This window comes from Saccopteryx bilineata, chromosome 4 (genome assembly GCF_036850765.1).
Source record: "Saccopteryx bilineata isolate mSacBil1 chromosome 4, mSacBil1_pri_phased_curated, whole genome shotgun sequence".
NCBI classification, from domain to species: domain Eukaryota; kingdom Metazoa; phylum Chordata; class Mammalia; order Chiroptera; family Emballonuridae; genus Saccopteryx; species Saccopteryx bilineata.
In genome coordinates, this window is record NC_089493.1 from 162880197 (window position 1) to 162901121 (window position 20925).

At 42.1% G+C, this 20925-nt stretch overlaps 1 protein-coding gene across 5 annotated transcripts in view; it reads right to left on the bottom strand.

Moving 5' to 3' along the window:
• The window catches only part of KLHL3 (kelch like family member 3), a 384889-nt gene that overhangs the window by 133942 nt on the left and 230022 nt on the right, over positions 1-20925 (bottom strand). For 2 of the 5 annotated variants that reach the window (XM_066272566.1, XM_066272562.1), the window contains exon 1: positions 7374-7879. The exons of 2 other annotated variants lie outside the window; for them this stretch is intronic. In XM_066272566.1, the coding sequence (XP_066128663.1) occupies positions 7374-7387 (14 nt within the window). In that variant the 5' untranslated portion in view covers positions 7388-7879. Of the gene's footprint in view, positions 1-2317; positions 2508-7373; positions 7880-20925 lie in introns of those variants that run through there. One more of the 5 variants, XM_066272565.1, reaches the window with a different exon arrangement.

Genomic DNA, 20925 nt, shown 5'->3' on the forward strand with positions numbered 1-20925 from the left:
CACATTCCTAAGAATCCAATTCACAGACTGCTTCCTTCAAAACCCAGGGGAAAAAAAATCTCTTAAGTGGGATGTGTTAAAATATAAAACAACCTGACCTGTGGTGGCGCAGTGGATCAAGTGTCAACCTGAAATGCTGAGGTTGCCGGTTCAAAACCCTGGGACTGCCCGGTCAAGGCACATATGGGAGTTGATGCTTCCTGCTCCTTCCCACCTTCTCTCTCTGTCTATCTATCTATCTCTATCTCTCTCCCTGTCTCTCTTCTCTAAAATAAATAAAATAAAAATAATTTTAAATATATATATATAACATAAGAGAAATGCTTGAGTTCTGACAAAATTAGACAAGGAGAAAGATTAAAAGAAAACATATTTCTTTGTTATGTGGTATTTTGGAAGTCAGGCATCTATTTGTTTTGAATAGGAACACTGAGCTTTTCTATGTATGTGATTTTGATGGAAGCTACAATAGACTTTCATAAGCTTTTAAAAAAAAAAGGTCCAGAAAAATTGTGCTAAGACTCTAAAAATCCTTATAAGTTATAAAAAGTTACAGATATGTAGCTTGAGAACCACTGAACCTATAATAGGGGGAAAAAATCTGAGAACAAAGCATATTCAAGTTACTTTTTATATACTTTATTAATGTTCTTTTCAGCCTAACCTAGTTTTAGGGGTCATCTAGCAAGTGAAAAAAAATTAGGTCAGTTCTACAATGGTAAATTTCATCAAATAAGGAACTTGCTTTAGAAAACTTATCTGAAAATGTTCTTGTCTGGATCTGGAATAACTGTCTAAAACCTAGCAAGCGAGATCCTAAAAACCCAAATCTGGTAGGGGGAAATTAAGTGGTTTCTCTCACTGACTTTGTTTTTCTACAGTTGAAAACCTTACTTCGCCGTAAAGTATTTCCAAAATGGAAAATTTGATTTCAATTATCATGGATGAAATGCACATTTGCTTCAGGCAGCAGTGATGCCCAAAAATTTCTAAAAAGGGACTGACTAGGCGGTGGCACAGTGGATAAAGTGTCAGACTGGGATGCAGAGGACCTAGGTTCAAAACCCTGAGGTCCCTGGCTTGAGCACAGGCGGGCTCATCTGGTTTGAGCACAGCTCACCAGCTTGGACCCAAGGTTGCTGGCTCGAGCAAGGGGTTACTTGGTCTGCTGAAGGCTCCTGGTCAAGGCACATATGAGAAAGCAATCAGTGAACAACTAAGGTGTCTCAATGAAGAATTGATGCTTCTCATCTCTCTCCCTTCCTGTTTCTCTCTCTCTCTCTCTCTCTCTCTCTCTCTGTCTGTCACTAAATAAATAAATAAAAAATTTAAAAATAAATAAAAAATTTAAAAAAAATTTCTAAAAAGGTTTCTCCCCTGACTGCTGGGGTGGGAGAGGACTCAGCGATGTGCTGAGGGAAGAGAGAAAAGGCTACAGTGCCGCCCTCGACACTTGCTCTTCCCTGGGTCTTGCCAGGGTCTTACCTGGCATTGCAAACTCAGCATTCAGAGAGCATCAGCTCTCTAAGTCGCGTCTTCCCAGAAAATACGATCTATCTGTTCCTGGATCAAAGGTGAAAAGATAAGCCTCTTCCAATTCCAAAGCTCCCCAAGGTCCAGAGCAGTCCTTACTCTCCTCAGTGAGGCCAAACCGTTCTCCCTCTGAGGACTGTTCACACAAATTCACAGCATAATTTTGGGTGAATGGGGCCCACCTCAAGCAGAGACATCCTGATGCTTCTGATGATGGAAACCACAATTTTAAGAAAAATGGACAGCCAACTTCCCCTTTTTATGAGCTTCTTCCAAAAGTTGTGGTCCTCTTCAACTCTGGCAGATATGCCAGAACTAGGCCTTGAAATTTTTTTTTTATTGTGGCAAAATATATGGAACATGAGATTTACTATTTTAACCATCTTTAAGTGTACATTTCAGCAGCAGTAAGTACATTTATATTGTTGTGCCACCATCAACACCATCCATGTCCAGCATGTTTTCATTTTCCCAAAATGAAACTCCGCACCCATTAAACAATAACTCCCCACTGCCCCCTCTACCCAGCCACTGGCAACCACCACTCTACTTTATGTCTATATAAACTTGACTGCTCTAGGCACTTCATTTAGATTAGAAATTTATTTTAATCCATCCACAAGTCTTATTTCCAGAACAGAAATAAAATTCCAGTAGCAAGGGCAACTGCCATATTCAATGTCTCGCTGCTCTAGGCACACATGCGCACACACACAATGACTATAGTAACTCAGAGCCTCTTCCTGTACAAAATAGAAGACAGAGTCATCTTCCTCTGACTGACCAAGCCCCAGTGATTCTTCACACAGAGAGATGGGAAAGATCTTCAAAGGTCCCGCAGAGCTAGAGCTTGCAGGATACAACAAAGGTGAGTGAGTGCAAATTCACAGATTCTTCTTAAGATGTTGGCATGAACAAAGGTGTATCCAACTCACGGTTCCAAACCAGTAAGGCATTCAGATGCCTCGGGGTGTCTGTAATAAAAGAGGGAGGAAGTAGGTCTTGGTGAAACCTAGAGGAGGAAATGCCAAGCCTTGTATCTTACTATGAGGAGGTAATTTATATAGAAGCAAGATGCTGCCCTGATAAGCTCTCCCTAATTTTCTCATGGGAATGGTCCACATAATATAGGAAGGCCCTAAAATAAGCTATGTTAGTATCCCCAGCAGAGTCATGGGGTGCAAAAGGGCAATAAATGAATACAAATGATAACAACTACTACCATTTTCTGAGTACTTACTCTATGCCAGAAAAACTTACTGTCTCATTTGATCTTCACAACTCTATGATGTATAGATACTATTACTCCCTTTGCTCCAAAAAGAAAAATCATTTCTGAAAAATACGTGACACACTCAAGGTCACACAATTTATGAAGTACTTTCACTGTAAGGTTTCTGTTACTCCAAAGTCCATACTTTCAATTAATAGCATTTCAAGGTAGAAGTTATTTTCACACCCTCATGGCCAAGAAAAAAAATTGTTCATTAAAAATCTATTGGCTGGGCCCTGGCCGGTTGGCTCAGTGGTAGAGCGTCGGCCTAGCGTGCAAGGGGTCCCGGGTTCGATTCCTGGCCAGGGCACACAGGAGAAATGCCCATCTGCTTCTCCACCCCTCCCCCTCTCCTTCCTCTCTGTCTCTCTCTTCCCCTCCCGCAGCGAGGCTCCATTGGAGCAAAGATGGCCCGGGCGCTGGGGATGGCTCCTTGGCCTCTACCCCAGGCGCTGGAGTGGCTCTGGTTGCAACAGAGCGATGCCCCAGAGGGGCAGAGCGTCGCCCCCTGGTGGGCGGAGTGTCGCCCCTGGTGGGGAAGCCGGGTGGATCCTGGTTGGGCGCATGCGGAAGTCTGTCTGACTGTCTCTCCCCATTTCCAGCTTCGGAAAAATACAAAAAAAAAAAAAAAATCTATTGGCTGAAAATGTTTAATGCTTAAAAACAGCCCTAATTAAGCTTCATCAGGTTAAGTGCGGAACAAGCCCCAGATGCAGGGCTCTTCCAGTCTCTGAAGGTTTGAGATGTGATCCTAGACCAGTCACTCCGTTCCTCTGACCCCAAGTTTCCCAGGAACTTGTAAGACAAGACTACCTCCCGCCTTCTCACCCTGCTCCAAAGCATTCCATAGGGTCAGTTACCCAGACTGAGATAATAAGGTTGATAGCCAAGGATGGACCTATTGGCCAAGGGTTCCAATCTCCTCTCTAACCACCTTTCTTCTTAATTATCAGAGCTTCCCACAAAAGTTATCAACTAATCAACAAATAATTATCCAGGACCTATTATGCATGCAGCCACAGAGTAGTCAATGAGGTCTATTCAGAGGTATAGGCAACATTCTTGCCTTCCAAGACCTGTCTTCAAGTTTGGGGGCTTACAATGAGATAGAAAACCCCCCTTTTACTAAGAGGCTTAAAAGGCATTTTATGATTTAGACCAAGCGTTCAGAGAGATTTTATAAATACAATTCTTATACTTGTGATTTACACCAGCTCAAGATGGCCGATCATATTCCTGCTCGGGAAGAGCTATTATATTGTAAATGGAGAGGTTTTCATACTAGAAGGTTCTGAAAGGAAGGAGGAAAGAGAGGTAGGACCCCCTCCCTTCCCCACATCTGTGAGGAAGAAGGTAAACAGCCAGGAATGTGGGGAGGGGGAAGGGAGACTTGAGTAGCCCTTTCCTCTCCCCTTTCTTTCTCCTTAATGGAAGATTTACAAACGCTTATCCTCTGGTATCATGTAAGCCCCCTCCCATCCTGAAATCGTGTGACTGACCTATGCACCTCTAGACAAAGGAATTACAAGACCCATGTATATAAACTTGTGTTCTGTAAAGGGTATATAAGATGTAAGAAATCTAATTTCAGAAACACGTGTCTTTGGAGCCACAGACCTCACGTGCTTCACCAGCTTCAATAAATTCTCTTTTCCTCTTATAGTTATCTGAGTGTCAATCCTCCATTGAGTTGCTTTCCTGCTACAAGACATGAAACAAAGGCAAAAAAATGGTGGGTGTCCTATTATTCAGTATCCAACATGAGATACAACTAAAGATACTGGAATTCAGAACATCAGCTAAGACTAGAAAAGCTGAGGTCTCCCAGATAAAGTGGAATTTTAAAACTTTTTAGAAAAAAGAAGGGAAAGGCATTCCAGACAAAAGGAACTCTGAAAAATAAGGATCTGAGGCTGGATGGAATAGTGTACAGCAGTGGTCCCCAATTCCCGGGCCGTGGACCGGTACCGGTCTGTGGGCCATTTGGTACCGGTCCGCAGAGAAAGAATAAATAACTTAAATTATTTCTGTCTTATTAATATTTAAGTCTGAACGATGTTTTATTTTTAAAAAATGACCAGATTCCCTCTGTTACATCCGTCTAATACTCACTCTTGACGCTTGTCTTGGTCATGTGATACATTTATCCGTCCCACCCTAAAGGCCGGTCCGTGAAAATATTTTCTGACATTAAACCGGTCCGTGGGCCTGGCCTGTGGTGGCGCACTGGGTAAAGCATCGACCTGGAATGCTGAGGTCGCTGGTTCGAAAACCCAGGCTTGCCTGGCCAAGGCACATATGGGAGTTGATGCTTCCTGCTCCTCCCTCTGTTCTCTCCCTTTCCTCTCTCTCTCTCTCTCTCTCTCCTCTCTAATAAAAGTGAATAAATAAAAAAAAATTTAAAAAAAAACTGGTCCATGGCCCAAAAAAGGTTGGGGACCGCTGGTGTACAGGATGAGTGATCACAAAAGAGACCAATATCTCCCTTGGTGGGGGTATGGGTGGGCAGAATAAATGGAGACTGCACACAGATTTTAGAAGACAAATGCCTGGCATGGTAAGCTGGATGTGGAATAGAAACAAAATGTAGTGAGCTGGGTGACCTAGTGAATGTTGGGAGCTACTCAGTTTGGATTTCTTACCTACTCTGCCTCCAATAAGGACAAAGCAAAAGGACACATGCAAAAACCAGGTGTCATAAGCAAAAGACATCAGCCACTCCAGCTGAAAGGCACCCGAGTACTGAAGACAAGAGCACTCTTGAGGGTATGGACTCACTACATTTCTGAATACAGTACTGGGAACACATTAAGTGCCCAAAAATGCGTTGGAAGCAGAACTTTGATCTGCTGCTGCTAGTCTCATATGGATCTTTCAGCCACATTATACCATGGGTTAAGAAAATAGGCCTGGTCAGAATCTCTAAAGCTCCATTCACATCACGGCTGCCCTTCTTCTAGATACCACACCAATAGGAAAGGTAAGGACACTGCCCAACTTTGCCCCAAGTCTAGGAAATGGGCCACATGGAATCCAACACTAAGCTCCCGCTGCAAAGAGCATCCAGGGAGAGGATCTACCAGCAGCACTCTCCATCTAAAAAGTCCCAGACTCTTCCTGTGGTAGTCACATCAAGAAACACAGCCCTGGCCCTGGCCAGGTAGCTCAGTTGGTGAGAGCGTGAACCCAATATGCTAAGGTTCAGGTGGTTGTTCAGGTTGATCTGTGGCCAGGGCACATACAAGAATCAACCAATGAATGCATAAATAAGTGGAACAACAAAACCAATGTTTCTGTTCCTCCCTGTCTCTCTCTCTCTCCTCTCTAATTTTTCTCACTCTCTCTTTCTCCCCCCTCCCTCCCTTCTTCTCTCTCCTTAAAATCAACCAATAAATAGAATTAAGAAAGAAAAAAAAAAAGTCCCTGGGGCCTGTTCCAAGGAGAGGACACCCAACATCATGCTAGTTCTGATGGGGTTTAGAGACGTTTAATGACATTATTCTTCACCATGAGTTGCACGAGTTGGTACAATCTGTGCAATGGAAAGTGTTTATTGAAGTCCTCTCCAGACAGTGTTGATTTAGAGAAACCTGTTAGCATTTAACCAGCCAGTTACCATCTGCATCAAACGAGCAACTCAAAGCAGCAGCCCTCCCCTCAGTGGTGCACTTCCATGGCCTGAACCCTCCCTGCTGTCTTTTCACCTAGAGGAAAATGGCAAGCCTTGTTCTCTAACAGCCACATATCCACAAAATGAAGAGGCTGTCAGAATATGAGATGTTCTAGCACGCAGAGGAATAACCCACCCCTGCACTGCACTGCGCTGAGTACCTTCACAATGAAAGAATCAGATCCTCAGATAATAGTTTAAAATATATATGCATGTCTCCCCTGCCAGGAATAAACCCTTGCTAGTTAGATCCAGCTTGATAGAAATACTTAAATTCCCTTCTGCTGATTCCTAGTTCATAAGAAACCCCTGGTAGAAGAATCAAGAGTTCCTATTACGCACATACCTTCCAGTGCCATTTATAAACTTTTCAATGCAAATGAAAGTCCAATCAGAGCAAGTGTCATCTGATAGGTTTCTCTCCTTACTTGAACTTGTGTGCCTATACAAGCACATATGTACATGCTCTCTTTCTCTCTTTCTCTCTTTCTCTCTCTCTCTCTCTGTCACACACACACACACACACACACACACACACACACTTAGGAAAGACATCATGGCATGGCTGCTGAAGATTTGAGCACGTCAGTGTGAAAATGCAATCACTCTGTGCAAGGCCAGCCCTGCTATGACATCAAAAAACCCCTCACCAAAGAAAAAACACCCCAGAAAAGCGAAACAAACCCAGACCTGCCTTTGCGGAAGCTAAATCTCTGGAGAGAGGGGCTTCTAGGCTCTATTCGGCCTCCCGCTGGGATCCATCAGTGGCCAGGTCTTCAAATCCTGCCTAGCTAACGCAAACACAAAAGCTGGTGCCTGCCGCGCACAAGCACACATTCACTTACACACACACACACACACACATACACACACACACACACGCTTGTACATACATACCTTTCACCCTCCATTGTGTGAGGCCCAGCGTGGGTGGCAGCTGAACTGGGCACGCACCCAGAGATCCTAGCTCTGTTCTCAGTTCTCGTAGCCAACCAACAGGAGATCTGATCAGCAACAGTGATTCAGCATGGCTGCAAATGAAGCCTCCTCCCTCTCGATCCTCCTTCCTCTGACTTACTAGCGGCAGCTTCTACCGCAGAAGCAGCAGCAGCAGCAGCAGCAGCAGAGCAGCAGAAAATGTCTTACCCAGAGCTCCCTGCAGCCCTTTCAGCTGCTAAAAGCAGCAACCCACTTGTTCCCCCTCCCCCGCAGGCTTGCTGCTCCTCCGTCTCCTAGGAACAGCGCAGCTCCAGCGACCCAAGTGCAGTGCCACCTTTCCAGCTGCCTCCACTTCTGCCCAGGCATCCCCAGCCCAGACTACTAGCTCATCCCAAGGGCTCCCGTCTCCTCTGCCTAGACTGCAAAGGCTCGGCAGTTCCTCACTAGCCCAAGAAATACTGGCCCCTACCTTCTTCCCTGCCCCCATAGGCTATGAGTGTGTCAGCCTGGCCAGATTGCTGGAATAAGGAGGCCCCTCCCTCTGTGGCTTGCAGTGGAGTTTATCCACCTGGGGAAATTGACTGTAGGTCACAGCTCTTGTTCCAATTCCTCCTCCCAAAATCTACAGTAGCTCTGAGAGTGATAGAGAGTCGTTAAAGGGAAAGAGCCTGATAGAACTGAGAAGAATGCAAAGAGAAATTAGAAAAGGAAACTCGTAGAAATAGGTGAAACTGAAGCAAACCCTGTTACTGCAAGAGGCCAAATTTCATAGCACAAATCTAAAATGTCTTCCTAAAGATTCTCATATTGAAATTTGACTAAGCTGTGGCTTAACTACCAAGTCTCCCACTGACTACCCATCTCCAGCCTAAGTATGGTACACCCTGTTATCTCCAGCTGTTGAGATTCAATTTAAACTAACATCTCTAAAACATAATCTTGGGGAAGTCAAGAGCCCAGTCTGTTTTCTAGCCACAGCCAAAAGACTTAGAAGTAATTGAGGCCATTGATGATTGATTAGGCACACAAATGGGTTTAGAAGCTTCCCTGATGCCTCAGTAAATCATACATGGGCATCTCTATTCTACCACCCTCAATGTCACACCTGTGCTTATCAGATTCCAAATTACCACTAGCTATCTGAGTGATCTTTCAGCAAGACTTTTTCTCACCCTGGAACCTGTCTCTCATCCATAAGACAGGATGAGGCCAATCTCGAGTCCTTTCCAGCTCTAAAATCAAATATCTAAAAATGTCTTAATGATCCATTTTCCTTCTCATTAAAGTAATCCATCGGACTGTTTAAGAAGAAAATTTTACTGGACTATAGTCTTTTGTATAGGGCTTCAAGGAAAGTATGAGAGATGTTCAATAAATCTATTATTGTTATAATTGTGGCATGTTGAGTTTCTTCCTTGCTACAGAGCCCTGAAACCAAGGCGGGAAGGAGGGACACTGAAGTAATATAAACTAAAAGTAACTTAAATCTCACATAGACTGGCCAAGATGTTATTCTCAATGATTATCTCCTGAGACCTCAGTGTCCCCTTAGATTAGGCCATTACCCAGGTTTACTCTTTCTCCTGTGAAAAGAGGCGTGGGTAGTCTTATTTATATGCTACATCCCTATATCACCACTTCTTCCTTTCACAACAACACTGCTCACATCTCTCACCCTCTGTCTCTTCCTCCTCTAATCAGTCTTATGGCTCTACTCCAGATATTTCCTCTTGAGGTAAATCACACAGACCAGGAGTAGCTGAACATCACAAATAAGGAAACTGAATCCTAGAATCCATGCCAAAGTGCAGACATCCACCAGGAAGACAACTGGGTGATTCATAAAAAGGATGTAAAAATGAGTCTCTCTTTTACAATGTCATACCCTCATTCACAACTTCACCATTCAGGAAATGAGAGAAATGTCACATCTAACAAACCAGAGAAAAGGAAAAAGGAAGAAAAAAAAAAAGGCCAGGAAAGAAAATACACAAGGGCTGAACATACCGAGATTTCAATATACAACAACTGAGAGACAGTTTAAAATTTTACATAATTTTCTTTGCAATCTGCTTTTGTCAGCTAACCATCACTACGATGTATATTTTGAAACCATCCCATACTACTACTACCTGCACACTTTATTCAACACTCACTCTATTCACAAGAAGTATGCAGACCAGAGGCAACTCAGAGGTTACCAAGAAAAAGCAATCTAGTAAAACCAGGGCCAAATCTGAGGCAAGAATTAAAGTCTCCAAACTGCTGGCACAAAGTTCTCACCCTAATTTCCCTAGTTTGAGCTACATTTTCTACCTTATTATCCAAATGTCCTGTTTGCTCTAGGGCAACCTTCCTGAATGAATTTCAGATTAAGAAGAACTGCTACTGAATTCCTGCAATAGGGGAAGTCAAAGAAACCAAAGTAGTGTCTGCCTGAAGGAAGAGGTCCCATTCTTGGAAGGCCAGCAGGTGTCATACCCCCTTCCTAATTCTCCTTCCCATAGGCAAGGCTCCTCCCACAGCTTACCAACAGTACCTAATGGCCCCACCTCTCTATCCCAAAGCAATTTACCCAGTTATCAATACCAACTTTGTTCAGAATCCTTCGGCTCTATGCCGCTCAGGAAGAAAACATGTTAGAAGAAACTTTGGTGTTAAGTGGATATGGTCTAAAAAGTTCTCCTCTACACAAATAGCCAGTAAAGCATAGCTTATCTGGAGTTAGAAAACCATTCTTCCTTTTTTTTAAATTGAATTTATTGGGGTGACATTGGTTATAGGTTTCAAGGGTACAATTCTATAATACACCATCTTATATTGTGTTGTATTCAACCACCCAAAGTCAAGTCTATTTCCATCACCACTTATCCCTCTTTAAGTTCTCCTTCCTCCCCCCACACCCTTTGCCCCTCTAGTAATCACCATACTGTTGTCCATGTGTATGAGATTTTCTTTTCTTATTTTGCTTAATCCCTTCATCTTTTTAACCTAGTCCCCTTATCCACTCCCCTCTGACAGCTGTCAATCTGTTCTCCATTATCTGAGTCTGTTTCTATTTTGTTTGTTAGTTTATTTTCTTCACTAGATTCCACAAATGAGTGAAATCACATGGTAGCTGTCTTTTTCTGATTGGGTTATTTCACATAATACTCTCTAGGTCTCATTCTTCTTTTTAAGTGTCTTTTTTTCTTCTTCTCTTGCTTTCCTCTTCCTTCTCCAGAACCTCAGTTCCCCATATCTGCAGGCACCTTAACTGTGCAGTAGAACAATCTGCCCTGCTGATAAGTACTGTGGGAATCAGGGGATCAAAAGGCACAAGACACTCTTTAGGATTATGGAAATGTTTCATACCTTGACTGTGGCAATTCACAATTGTATACAACTATTACATTTCATCAAACTAGACACTCAAAATGGATGAATTTTTATGTAAATTATACCTCAATAAATCTGGGAAAATAAAAAACACTACAGAGCCAGCCTCTGCCTCACACCTATCAAGTTAAAACCCAAGGAGCAAAATTTTAATAAACTTCATAGGTTTATTTAATAATAAACAGCTAAATGCAAAGACCACTTGGAACAATGAAAAGATCTCACATCATTAGAATCATATAGACCAGGGACCAAAAATATTGATATTTACCAGAAACATAACCCTAGGCAAGTTACATTACAAGTCTCAATTTTCTCATCTGTAACAGGAAGATAATAATTACCGTATTTTTCACTCCATAAGACACACGGGCATTTTCCCCTCCACTTTTTTTGGGGGGGAGTGCATCTTATGGAGCAAGAAATACGGTATACCTACCTCCCAGGGTTGTTAGGTTTCAATGTGAAAAAGTACATAAAACATGTAGCAGAGAGCCTGGCCAATAATAAACATTCAGTAAGCATTAGCAGCTATTATTTGCATTGCCTATGCCAATGTGAATTCTTGTTTTGAGGTCAGGAAGAAAGTCAGCCAGGGTACCTTATGCCCGGAAGCACAGCCATGGGCCTCTCCTAAAGGCATTTCCAGTAATGTCTATTAAAAATAGGTCACCAAGGATGAGGCAAAACCAGAGCTAAATTAAGGCCCACCCACATCTGTACCACCAAAACTTCCCCTCAGACCTGGACCACTTTATGAGTAGACCTTCCCTATAGCTGCTTAGAGTCCCTAGCCCAGGAAGCCAGGCAGAAACTGAAAATGAACTTGAAGCCCCAAAATGTCAAAAAGTTAAAGGAATAGCATCTTATCCAGAGTAATACCTGGCTTCTTTCAAGACTTCCTCTGAGAGTAGAAGAAACCATTCCCTGAGTAGATATAAGGAAATAATCACCCATAGCATTTGTGTTGCACTTTAACGCTTACAAAGTGTTTCATGTCCCTTATCTCCTTTAAGATAACACTTCCTGAATGGTAATATGAGCTCCCATAACTTGTCTATCTCTGGGCAGATTCACTACCCAAAAACTATACCTGTATCCCTCCCATTTAATGCTCATTATTGAGGGAACTATTATCCCCATTCTAAATATGAGGTGTACAGAAACATAATAGATTTTTATGTGTTGATTTTGTATTGTGCAACTTTACAGAACTTGTTTATTAGTTTCAATAGTTTTTTGACAGTGTCTTTAAGGTTTTCTATATATAATATCATGTTATCTGCAAACAGTGATAGTTTTACCTCTTCCTTTCTAGTTTAGATGCCTTTTAATTCTTTTTCTTGCCCAATTGCTTGGGCCAGGAATTCCAATACTATATTGAATAAAAGTGGTGAAAATGAGTATCCTTGTCTTGTTGCTGATCTTAGAGAAAAGGCTTTCAACTTCTCACCATTTAGTCTGATGTTAGCCGTGGGCTTGACATGTGTTGAGGTACATCTCCTCTATACTCACTTTAATGAGTTTTTATCATAAATAAAACATTTGGTTTTGTCAAATGATTTTTTTGCATCTATTAAAATGATCCTATGGTTGTTATTCTTCATCTTGTTAATGTAGTGTATTACATTCATTGATTTACATGTGTTGAATCACCCTTGCATCCAAAAGATAAATACCACTTAGTCACGATGAACGATCCTTTTAGTGTGCTGCTGAATTTGGTTTGCTAGGATTTAGTTGAGGATTTTTGCATCTATATTTATCAGGGATATTTCCTTTCCTTGTGTTGTCCTGTCTGGTTTTGGTATCAGGGTACCACTGACCTCATAAAATGAGTTTGGAAGACTTCCTTCCTTTGTTAGAGCTAATAAATTCAATAAAGTTGCAAAATATAAAATCAACATGCAAAAATCTATTGTTTCTATACACTAATAATAAACTATCATAAAAAGAAATAAACTATCCCATTTACAATTGCATTAAAAAAATACCTAGGAATGCTCACATTGGCAGTACATACACTAAAAAAAATATTAGGAATAAATTTAACCAAGGAGGTGAAAGACCTATATATTGAAAACTGCAAGACACAGGTGAAGAAAAAAAAACCACACAAATAAATGGCAAGATATTACATGCTCATGATTGAAAGAACAATAGTTAAAATGCCCGTACTACTCAAAGCAATGCACAGATTCAGTGTGATCCCTATCAAAAAGAGTGTAGTGGTTACCAGGGGTGGGGGGAGGGAGGATGCAGGCTGGAGGGAGGGAGAGAGTTAGGGGGAGGGGGAGGGGCACAGAGAAAACTAGATAGAGGGTGACGGAGGACAATCTGACTCTGGGCAAGGGGTATACAACATAATTTAATGACAAAATAACCTAGACATGTTTTCTTTGAATATATGTACCCTGATTTATTAATGTCATCCCATTAACATTAATAAAAATTTATTAAAATAATAATAATAATTTCTATGAAGTTTTCAAAGAAATAAAACAAATCATCCTAAAATTTGTATGAATCTACAAATATAAATTTAAAAAGTCTAAGAGCCATGGGAGAGAGATAGCTGGTGATGAAGGGAGACTTGACTTCAGGTGGTTAACACACACCTGTACAGATGATGTATTATAGAACTATACAGGATGTATTTATCTGATAAAAACATCCTCTTATTTTGTTTTAAGATTGAATCATGGCTTCTTCGAGTAGGTGTAAATGTAAGATAGTCCTGACACCTTCTGTTATATATGTGGCTGTTACATACTTCAATGTTAAAGGCACAATATTTCATCATTTGTGATACATGCATATATTGCCTATTTTCAGGTTCCCCTTGGCGATCAAGACAAGAATTGGGCTCCTCATAATGTGTGTCATAATTGTGAGGAAATGCTTCGTGACTGGACAAAAGGAAAATGCAAAGGAGTGCCTTTTGGTATTCCATGGTTTCGCATGAACCTAAGGACCACAACAGTGAGTGTTATTTCTGTCTGATCTGTAAAAAGGGCATCGGCAAGAAAAAACAGCATATGATTGCATATTCTTCAGCAATATTCCTTCAGCAATACGACCTATCCCAGACTCTGAGACACCCCCGGTTCCAGTTTTCAATGGTTTTATTTCTTCTAAGGACAAAGAAAGTGAACACGGTGATCAAGTATATTTTGATAAGATGCATGAGGAGCCTGACCGGGTGGTGGCGCAGTGGATAGAGCGTCGGACTGGGATGCAGAGAACCCAGGTTCAAGGCCCCGAGGTCACCAGCTTTAGCAAGGGCTCATCTGGTTTGAGCAAAAGCTTACCAGCTTGAGCCCAAGGTCGCTGGCTTGAGCAAGGGGTTACTCGTTCTGCTGAAGGCCCGCGGTCAAGGCATGTATGAGAAGGCAATCAATGAACAACTAAGGTGTTGCAATGTGCAACGAAAAACTAATGATTGATGCTTCTCATCTCTCCTTTCTTGTCTGTCTGTCCCTGTCTATCCCTCTCTCTGACTATCTCTCTCTGTGTCTGTAAAAAAATTAAAAAAAAAAAGATGCATGAGGAAATGATTGTGGAATCTGAAGGGTCTTCTTCTGATGCTAAGCAGTCATTAACCCCTCAGCAGTTTAGCCAACCCAAATTGAATGACTTAATAAAAATGACATAAAAATTGTCCTCGACTTTCTGAAGTATGAAGAGCATAACTGGATAATTTGTGTGGGTCTTTTTTTTTTCTTTACAGAGACAGAGAGAGAGTCAGAGAGAGAGATAGACAGGGACAGACAGACAGGAACGGAGAGATGAGAAGCATCAATCATTAGTTTTTCGTTGCACGTTGGAACACCTTAGTTGTTCACTGATTGCTTTCCCATATGTGCCTTGAACGCAGGCCTTCAGTAGACCAAATAACCCTTAGCTCGAACCAGCAACCTTGGGATCAAGCTGGTGAGCTTTTGCTCAAACCAGATGAGCCCGTGCTCAAGCTGGCAACCTCGTGGTCTCGAACCTGGGTCCTCTGCATCCCAGTCTGACACTCTATCCACTGCACCACTGCCTGATCAGGCTGTGTGGATCTTAAAATGGTAAATTTCCTGCTAGGACAACAGAGAGGTTTCACAAAGTATCCTTGCTTTCTGTGTTTGTGGGACAGCCGAGCTCGGGAGAAACACTGGACATAGAAGGAGTGGCCGAAACGTGAAGCTCTGGAAGTAGGGATGCAAAATACTGTGAATGAGGCCTGAACTGTGGTGGCGCAGTGGGATAAAGCGTCAACCTGGAAACACTGAGGTTGCTGGTTCAAAACCCTGGGCTTGCCTGGTCAAGGCACATATGGGAGTTGATGCTTCCTGCTCCTCCCCCCTTCTCTCTCTCTCTCTCTCTCCTCTCTATAATGAATAAATAAAAAATCTTTAAAAAAAATACTGTGAATGAACCTGTAGTTAATCAAGACAGGATCATTTTTCCCCCACTTCACATCAAACTTGGCTTAATTAAGCAGTTTGTTCAGGCTTTGAATAGAGAAAGTGAATGCTTTCAACATATTCTTTCTGCTTTTCCTGCCTTGTCTTTCGAGAAGATAAAAGCAGGTGTATTCAATGGACCTCAAATTCTAACCCTCATACGTGATGAAGAATTTGCCAAGAAGGTGAATAAGGAGGAGAAAGCAGCATGGCAGTCTTTTTTGGCAGTTACAAAGAACTTCCTTGGCAACAAAAAAGCAGAAAACTGTGAATTTCTGGTTCAAAGGATGCTGTTGGCTCTCCGCAACATTGGATGTAACATTAGTGTTAAGATTCACTTCCTGAACAGTCATCTTGATAAGTTTCCCAAAAATCTTGGAGCTGTTAATGATGAGCAGACTACTGCTGGAGCATCAAACGAGATTGTCCTCAACAAGTACATAAATGCAAGAGCTACAAATGCATTTTTTTAAAGACTTTATTTAATTCATAGAGAGAAAAGAGAGAGAGAGGCAAGGAGAGAGAGAGAAGGAGGGAGGAGCAGGAAGCATCAACTCCCATATGTGCCTTGACCAGGCAAGCCCAGGGTTTTGAACTGGTGACCTCAATGTCCAGGTCGATGTGTTTTATCCACTGTGCCACCACAGGTCAGGCTACAAAAGCAAATTTTTGCCTGAATAGAATTTGAATAAGTTTTGCACAAATTTTATGATTAAAATAAGTGTTTTAATATGTTCTATTTCAAAATTATAGACAAATTCTGATGCAATCATATCTTTTAGTGTATTATTGTATTTAGTGCATTATATAAATTATTATATTTTCACAAAGATGATGCCCAAGAAGACATTCTACTTCATTATGTTAAACTAAATGTTAAAAATTTTACAATAAGATGAAAACCTAAAATCCTGCACTGCAAAAAAACTGTAGCTTACAGAGAAAAACTAATGTCAGATTTGAGATCAGCATACTCAAATTAGGTAAGAACAAGTGTTTTTGTGGATGCAACAAAAATTTTGTTCCCCAATATTATAGAACTGTACACCTAAAACCTATATAATTTTATTAATCAATATCATCTCCAATAAATTCAATTTAAAAATCTTTAAAAGGAAGTCAAAGAGCCAAGGCAATTTTGAGAAAGAATAAACCTGGAGGCACCATGCTCCCTGATTTCAAACTATATTACTAAGCCATAGTAATCAAAAGAGTACAGTATTGGCATAAAAACAAACACACAGATCAGAGTCCAGAAATAAACCCACACATATATGGTCAGTTAATTTATGATGAAGGAGCCAAGAATATACAATAGGGAAAGGACAGTCTCTTCAATAAATGATGCCGGGGCCTGACTAATGGTGGCACAATACATAGAGCTTTGACCCGGAATGCTGAGGTCCCTGGTTTAAAACCCCAAGGTTGCCAGCTTGAGCATATGGTCACCAGCTTAAGCCGAAGGTCACTGGCTTAAGCCCAACATTGCTGGCTTGAACAAGGGGTCACTGGCTCAGCTTGAGCTCCCTGGTCAAGGCACGTATGAGAATCAATCAATGAACAACTAAAGTGAAGCAACTATAAGCTGATGTTTCTATCTCTCCTTCCCCACCTTTCAAAAAAAGTGCTGGGAAAACAGGAAAGCTGCATGCAAAAGAATGAAACTGAACCACTAAAATACACCTTACATAAAAATTAACTCAAAATAGATTAAAAATTTTAACGTTAAATCTAAAACATAAAACTCCTAGAAGAAAACATAGGTTGTGGCCTGACCTGTGTGGCGCAGTGGATAAAGCGTCAACCTGGAACGCTGAGGTCGCCGGTTCAAAACCCTGCACTTATCTGGGCAAGGCACATATGGGAGTTGATGCTTCCTGCTCGCTCCTCCCCCTTTTCTCTCTTTCTCTCACTCTCTCTTTCCTCTCTAAAATGAATTAAAAAAAAAACAAAAAAAACATAGGTTGTAAGCTCCTTGACATAGGTCTTGGCAATGACTTTTTTAATCTGATACCAAAAGCAAAAAAAAACAAAGAAACATGACTACATCTATACTAAAAAGCTTCTACACAATAAAATGCAAAGGCAATCTACTAAATGGGAGAAAAATATCTTCAAATCATATATCTGATAAGGGGTTAATATCCAAAATACATAAAGAATTCATACAACTTGCCTGATCAGGCGGTGGCACAATGGAGCATCAGATTGGGACACAAAGGACCCAGGTTCAAAACCCAGAGGCTGCTGGCTTGAGCACAGGTTCATCCCCTTAAGTGCAGACTCACCAGCTTGAATGCAGGGTCACCGGTTTGAGCGTGGGATCATAGATGTGACCCCATAGTCGCTGGCTTGAGGCTCAAGGTTGCTGGCTTGAGCAAAGGGTCACTCACTCTGCTGTAGCCCCCTGGTCAAGGCACATATGAGAAAGCAGTCAATGAACAACTAAGGAGCTGCAATAAAGAATCAATGCTTCTCATCTCTCTCTCTCTCTCTCCCTTCCTATCTGTCTGTCCTTATCTGTCCCTCTATCTCTATCATAAAAAAAATCATACAACTCAATAGTGAGAATGCTAATAATACAATTAAGAAATGAACAAACCCTGACTGGTGGTGGTACAGTGGATAAGGCATCAACCTGGGACACTAAGGTTCCAGGTTTGAAACCTCAGGGTGAGCAGCTTGAGCATGAGCTCATCCGGCTTGAGCACAGGCTCTCCAGCTTGAGCGTGGGGTCACCAGCTTGAGCCTGGGTTCATCAACATAATCCCAAAGTCATTGGCTTGAGCAAGGGGTCACTACCTCAGTGTGAGGCCCCCAGTTCAAGGCAGATATGAGAAGCAATCAATGAACAACTAAAGTGATGCAACTATGAGTTGATGCTTCTCATTTCTCTCTCTTCCTGTCTCTAGGAAGAAAGAAAAGAAAAAGAAAAACATGGGCAAAGACCTGAATAGACATTTTTCCAAAAAAGATATTCAGACGGCCAACAGGTACATAAAAAGATGCTCAACACCATTACTCATCAGGGAAATGCAAATCAAAACTACAAAGATATCGCCTCACACCTATCAGAATGGCTATTATCAAAAAGGCAAGAAGGCCCTGGCCGGTTGGCTCAGCGGTAGAGCATCGGCCTAGCGTGCGGAGGACCCGGGTTTGATTCCTGGCCAGGGCACACAGGAGAAGTGCCCATCTGCTTCTCCACCCCTCCCCCTCTCCTTCCTCTCTGTCTCTCTCTTCCCCTCCCGCAGCCAAGGCTCCATTGGAGTAAAGATGGTCCGGGCACTGGGGATGGCTCTGTGGCCTCTGCCTCAGGCGCTAGAGTGGCTCTGGTAGCAACATGGCGACGCCCAGGATGGGCAGAGCATCGCCCCCTGGTGGGCAGAGCGTCGCCCTCTGGTGGGCGTGCCGGGTGGATCCCGGTCGGGCACATGCGGGAGTCTGTCTGACTGTCTCTCCCTGTTTCCAGCATCAGAAAAGTGCAAAAAAAAGAAAAAGGCAAGAAATAACAAGTGTTAACAAGAATATAGACGGTTGGTGGGAATGTAAATTGGTGTAGACATTGTGGAAACATTATGAAGGTTCCTTGAAATATTAAAAATAGAACTACCATATGATCTAGCAATTCCACTTCTGGGTATTTATCCCCCCCAAAATGAAAAGACTAACTTGAAAAGATAGATGCACTCCCAAGATTTTGCAGTATTTACAATAGCCAAGATATGAAAACAACATAAGTGTCCACTGATGAATTAAAGGATAAAGAAATTCACACACGCGCACGTGCAATATCATATTATTCAGCCATAAAGAATGAAATCTTGCCATTTGCAACAACATAGATAGAACTATTTTAGGGCATATGCTAAGTGAAATAAGTCAGACAGAGAAAAGACAAATACCGTATGATCGCTCTTAAATGTATAATCTAAAAAATAAAATGTGTTAAATTAGCCCTGGCTGGATAGCCTCAGTTGGTTATAGAACATCGTCCCAAGGCACAGGGGTTGCTGGTTCACATACCAGGCACATACAGGAACAAATTGATATCCCTGTCTCTCTCTCTCTCTCTCTCTCTCTCTCTCGCTCACTCCCTTCCTCTCTCTAAATTAAATAAATGTATGTTGACATGTTTTAAATTTATACACACACACACACATATACACACACACATACAAGCATATAGACATAGAGAACAGATTGGTGGTTGCCTGAAGCAGGGGGTTGAGAGAGAATGGGTTATGGGGGTCAACAGTTAAAAAAAATTGGCCCTGGTTGGCTGGCTCAGTGGTTGAGTGTCAGCCCTGCATGTGGAAGTCCTAGGTTCAATTTCCAGCCAGAGCACACAGGAGAAGCGCCCATCTGCTTCTCCACCCTTTCCCCCTCTCCTTTCTCTCTTACTCTTTTCCCCTTCCACAGCCAAGGCTCCACTGGAGCAAAGTTGGCATGGGCGCTGTGGATGGTTCCATGGCTTCCACCTCAGGCACTAGAATGGTTCCGGTTACAATGGAGCAACAGCCCAGATGGGCAGAGCATCCCCCCTGGTGTACATGATGGGTGGTCCCGGTTGGGTAAATGCAGGAGTCTGTCTCTCTGCCTCCCTGCTTCTCACTCCAAAAAAAAAAAAAGGTTAAAAAAGTTGGTCCCAAATAATCCAATATATATAAGCTCCATCAGAACAAAATAAGTGTGAGAAAACTAAGGTTCTTAGGAGTTAAATGACTTGACCATAGTCCCATAGGTTTGAATTCAGGTCCACCTGACCTCTGAGCCCACTATTAACTACTATGCAGGGCAGGCACTATCTCTTATCTTACTACCTTCATTTTAAAGATAAGCCAATGGCCTGACCTGTGGTGGTGCAGTGGATAAAGCGTCGACCTGGAAATGCTGAGGTCGCCAGTTCGAAACCCTGGGCTTGCCTGGTCAAGGCACATATGGGAGTTGATGCTTCCTGCTCCTCCCCCTTCTCTCTCTCTGTTTCTCTCTCTCTCCCTCTCTCTCTCCTTTCTAAAATGAATAAATAAAATAAAAATAAATATTTAAAGATAAGCCAATGAGGATGAAAGAGAGGTCAATTGGCTCAGTATCACCGAGTGAAGCTGGGGGGGGGGGGGGGGGGAGCAATCAGGTTATACAACCAGATGCTCAGATGCCTAACCTAGTGTTCTTCCCACCACACCTGTAGATGGAGAACTGTTAACAGCACGAGAACTCTTTAAAATATTTATACAGGTTGTCATCCAAGGCTTTTAAACACCTATTATAAAGTTCTTCCCCCTGGTTTCCTCTGCTTACCTGGTCCCTTAGCTTACCAACCAGGCCTAGTCACAGAATGCTCTTAAGAGAAAGCCAGATGCACACCACTGGGCCCTAAGTGAGTCAAAGAAAAGCCTGACCAACTATAGCGGCAAGCAGGTGCTTTACAAAGGCCAATACATTGCAAAGACTGCCCTTTCAAGGTCTTCCGAAGATTTCCTTCCTTTCTCGAATCTTCAACCCACAACTGGTGCCCTCTGCTGGTAAATATGCACATATCTTCATAACAAAAGCAAAATCTAATTACACCAATCGCTTAGGAAGGGGCAAACATCACCTTCCTTCACAGAATATTCTACTCAGAATGAGCATTAATTCCTACTTAGAAAATTTTCATAGGTACCTGCAACTTTAAATTGACT